At 45.2% G+C, this 4314-nt stretch overlaps 1 protein-coding gene across 5 annotated transcripts in view; it reads right to left on the bottom strand.

Moving 5' to 3' along the window:
- Nucleotides 1-2: 2 nt before the first annotated feature.
- The window catches only part of GATAD2B (GATA zinc finger domain containing 2B), a 55798-nt gene continuing 51486 nt past the window's right edge, over nt 3-4314 (bottom strand). For 4 of the 5 annotated variants that reach the window (XM_010838394.1, XM_010838392.1, XM_010838391.1 and 1 more), the window contains exon 11: nt 3-3722. In XM_010838394.1, coding sequence (XP_010836696.1) covers nt 3589-3722 — 134 coding nt within the window. In that variant the 3' untranslated portion in view covers nt 3-3588. The other variant, XM_010838395.1, reaches the window with a different exon arrangement.

Genomic DNA, 4314 nt, shown 5'->3' with positions numbered 1-4314 from the left:
GTTTTTTTTTTTTTCTACACAATGTACAATTCCTTTTAAATGGATCAAGAAATAGCTTATATACACGAATGAGTCCTTGTTATAACATCTCGGCAGCAAATATCATAAGCTAATGAAGGTCTTGTTGGAGGGGAAAGGAGCCTAGGACTGGGGTGGGGGTAGGGGGTGTGGAGAGAAGGTTATGCCTTCTGGAGAAGTGGGGAGAAAAGGGAGAGGTTAGGGAAAAGGAACAAAAGTAAAATATCAAGAAGCATCTTTACAAAGCAGTTCTATAGCTAATTCCTTTTAAAGGGGAAAGGAAAGGTAACCAAAGCAGGAAAACATTTATCTCTGTGTCTTAAAAAAAAATTGTCTACCATACATACATCCAAAAAATGTGGAAAAATACTTATTCCAGGGATGAAAGAAGTCCAGATGCTGTGGTCAAATGACAAAAAGAAAAAGAAAAAAAAAAAAAGACAAATAAGGACCTCTGTCCCTCAGTTTTACCAAAGCCTTACCGCTCATTCACCTGTATCAGGCTTAGAGAGAGTAAGCCACTGTCCATAAACTACTACTTTTTAAGCCTCTGGTGATGGAGGAAGCCAGGCAAAACTGGTGGGATCCTCACTCTAGTATCACCCTGAGCTTCACTGCTCCAGGGGTGAAGGATAACTCTGTACAGAGGGTCTTTCTTCCTATCTTTAGGGCATGAGGTTTAGTGTCTATGGGGCCCAAGGCCTGGGGATGGACAGCAACAACAGACTTGGAGGGACACAAGGCAATCAGTGATGAAAAAGGAGAGAAATGAGGAAGACAGGATGGGGGAGAGGGAGGAGAAGGGAGGAGGTGGAAGGCTAATACTTCACCATGATTAGAGGAGCCTCACCCCCGTCACTAATCCCTGGGAAGGGTATGAAAATGGGGATAAGAGAGGGTAAGAAATCAAACCTCAGCGATTGAGCAAAGGGTCACGGAGCTATACCAGTCAACAAGCAGCCTCTATGTAACTGACCCTGAGGGGATAAAAACAGGGAAGACTCCACCCTCTCCCCTATCGCCTCAGCACCTTGGCAGGCAGGCGACTACAGGCTTTCCTTCCCCATCATCCCCATCTCTACACATCTTACTTCCAAACCCCATTCAAAGGTGGCCTGGCTCCCAGGGAAGGGATTCAGCTCAGGGCAGGGACAGCCCCCAGCCAGACGGTATTGCACATTCTCTGTTCCTTACTTTTAATCTCAACTGACAAACTCGGGCACCTCGTACCTCTGAGCACCTCTGAGCTGGGGGAGGGGAGACATAACAGAAATGGCACTTCATCATGGGGTGGGGGGAGGGAGGCTAGACAGACATGCCACAAGGCAAGATGACTTGCAGGGAAAATATTTTTTAAAAAGCTTCCAATTTTGTGGAAGAGAGAAAAGCAAAACCAAACGATTTATCCAGTGCTTTCAAAGCACAGAGGGCAAAGGAAAGATGTAAGAATATATCTTTATATATATATATATAATTTTAAAATAATCCCAGACCCAGTTCCACTAACCCCCCTCCCTCTCCCACCACTTAGTCAGGGGTTCCACATTCCCCAGAAAAATACTCGAAACAACCCCATCACTACCTGTTACTAGCGTCTAGCTTCCAGATCATTTCACCACTGGGGAGCCCAGACACAGGCTGCATCTCTGCTCCTTTATTAAGTGCTCAATGAATTGGGGGAAAGGGAGGAAAGAAAAAAAGCCAGGAAGGCCCGTAGGGCCAGTATAATCACCCACAGTGGCTCTGGAGTATGGGGAGTAGAAGCCAGTGTGGGGGGAACTGAGCCTGATTCCAGCTCCTCCTATCCCCTCCCCAAACTTTATGGGGAGGATGTGCAGTTTGTGTGTGTGTTAATTTTAAAAGTGCCTTCTTACTTTAAAAAATTATTTAATTTTAAAAAATAAAAATGGGGGAACCTCTCCAGGTGGCTTTCAAGGGCAAAATGTTACACTCCTCTTCACACCTCTCTGCTGAGAGTATCCCTTCCTCAAACTCTGGCAGCTTTTATTAGAGCTGGAGAGGCAGGTGGACATGCACTATTAAGTGAACAGAAACCCCTACCTTTAATGGGCTTCCCTTACCTCAAAAACAGCCTGGTCCCTTCCCCTGTCCCCCATGGTGTGGGCAAATGGGATGCTAATCTCCCCAATCCCCAGAACAGCAACATTGCACAATTCAATTCATTCTCTACATTAGTAGCACTTAAGAAAAGAATAAAAACAAACAAGAAAGCAAAATTTATAGAATTCTGGGGAGAAAAAAGACAACAACTACTTTTATAGCACAGGTCCAGGATTGGTTTTGACATGAATTGTTCAGCTGTGAGCGGTCAGCTCTGCAGTTAGCGCAGCAGGGCCAGGGTAGGGCTCCCACCTGATTAGGTGCCCTCACCCTCATCTCCTGGCGCTCAGAAGGTAAAGAGACAAATGGGAAAGTCGCAACTATTGGGAGGGAATCCTCTCTTTCTTTCTCCCTCTATTTCCTCCCTTTGACATTTCACTCACTCATGCCCATCCAACTTCCAGGACACCCAGCAAAGTCAAGCTGGGAACAGCCACTCTATATTACAGATGGGGCTGTGGTTACTGAGGGCAGATTAGGATTTTTAAAAAAGAAAAGAAAGGAGATGGGGATGGGGGAGAACTTTACAAAAAAATAAGATGAAATAATCTGGGGCTAGTTGGCCTGGAATAGTCTTCTGCGTTTCCACTGGGGTCAGGAGACTAACCTCATTTGCCCAGCATCCAGAAGGCTAGGACGTGGTCTCAGTCCTCCTTGGCTCAACATGATGTTCACTGTCATGCCCCTTTCTCTCTCTTCTTTATGGGTCACTTTTAGAGTGGTTAACTTTTAAAGCTTCTCCTTCCAGGCTCTTTCCCCTCATTCTTAGAGCCCAACTTCAATAGTCAACACTGCCTTCTGAACTGTCCAGCTCAGAGACACCCCATAGCTGGTGTGCTATTCCTCCCTGTTTGATGCCACCACCTCCCCCCAACCCTGGGTTAAGTGCATTAAAAACTTTTGCCCCTAACACTCCCAGTCATGTCCTACTTGGCAGCTGGGGACCCTACTGCAATGCTCCTATCACTTAACTGAATGTCATTTGTGTTTACAAAAAAGAAAAAAGACAAAAGAAAAGAAAAAAAAAAAATACTGGGTGAAAATAAAAAGGTTTAACCGTCCACTGAACAAAGGGAGGACACACAACATCATTAAAAATGATAACAATAATTAAAGCATAAAAACAAACTTTAGAAACACACATCCAAGGGCTTAGATTTCTCCCCAGGACCTCATTCTGACCTCTATCAGAGGCAGAGATCCACCTCGCTATTAAAACTGAAGAGAGAAAGTGGCAGAACAGATCGCAGCAGTGTAAAATAAAGGGGAGGTGGCGGGGCAGGGCGTGTGTTTTCTTGTTGATTCCTACTTTTTGTCTTCTGTTTTTCTGTTTTGTTTTCCGTGTATGGTAGGCACCAGTACAGGCACTGCATGCGACGGAAGTTGGGGACAATGGGAGAGGAGATGGGTAAAGGATTCAAGGTTGGGGCAGTATAAGTGGAACAGGCGTTATTTCTGTCCACTGATGGACTGCGATATAGACCGGGGAGGGATCATGTCTAAAAGGTATTCCCGCTGTCGGTCTGCCAGACTGGGGGCTTTGTGTCCTCCAATACCAGTGTTCAAGTATGCAATGTTGACACCTAGACCCAGGAGACAAAAGTGGAGGCAGGTATTAAAAGAAATGATCCCTTCTTCCACAATACCCTGAGGCTGCAGTCTTGGAGATGCAGAGGGAACATTAGAAGTTGTCTACATCCATCCAGACTCAATTAAGCTTTATTTCAGTAACAACTACCCACCCTGCTCCCCAGCTTTAGGTAGGGAGGCCTTCCCCAAACTTCAAACCTACCAGGATTAATCAACATGGTCTTGATGGTATAGAAGAGTCAAAGAAAATAGTGGTGAGAGGAAAATAATCAAGACAAAGAGAGGGGAATTATTGAATCAGCTTTGGTTTGGGGGCTGCTGACTCTGAAGAAACTTCCCTAGGTCACTCAACCAGGATCAGGACAGTTAACCCTGATATTCTGGCCAAAAGAGATCAATAACCACATGCCCACCAAAAGGGCACACTAGAGAGGACCATGTCATTTTCACCACCAAAACCTTAGTGTACTGTGCCTGGCATGTAATATGGATTTAGCAAATGTTTGCCGAGTAACAAGAGTGAAGGGAGGAGGGCCTAAAGAAAGAGCAGAAAACAAAAGACTGAACAATCACCTAAAGGAGCTG

Source organism: Bison bison, unplaced genomic scaffold, assembly GCF_000754665.1.
Source record: "Bison bison bison isolate TAMUID 2011002044 unplaced genomic scaffold, Bison_UMD1.0 scf7180017864093, whole genome shotgun sequence".
NCBI lineage: Eukaryota > Metazoa > Chordata > Mammalia > Artiodactyla > Bovidae > Bison > Bison bison.
Note: the sequence above shows the minus strand (reverse complement) of the source record. Positions and strands in the feature narration are given on the sequence as shown.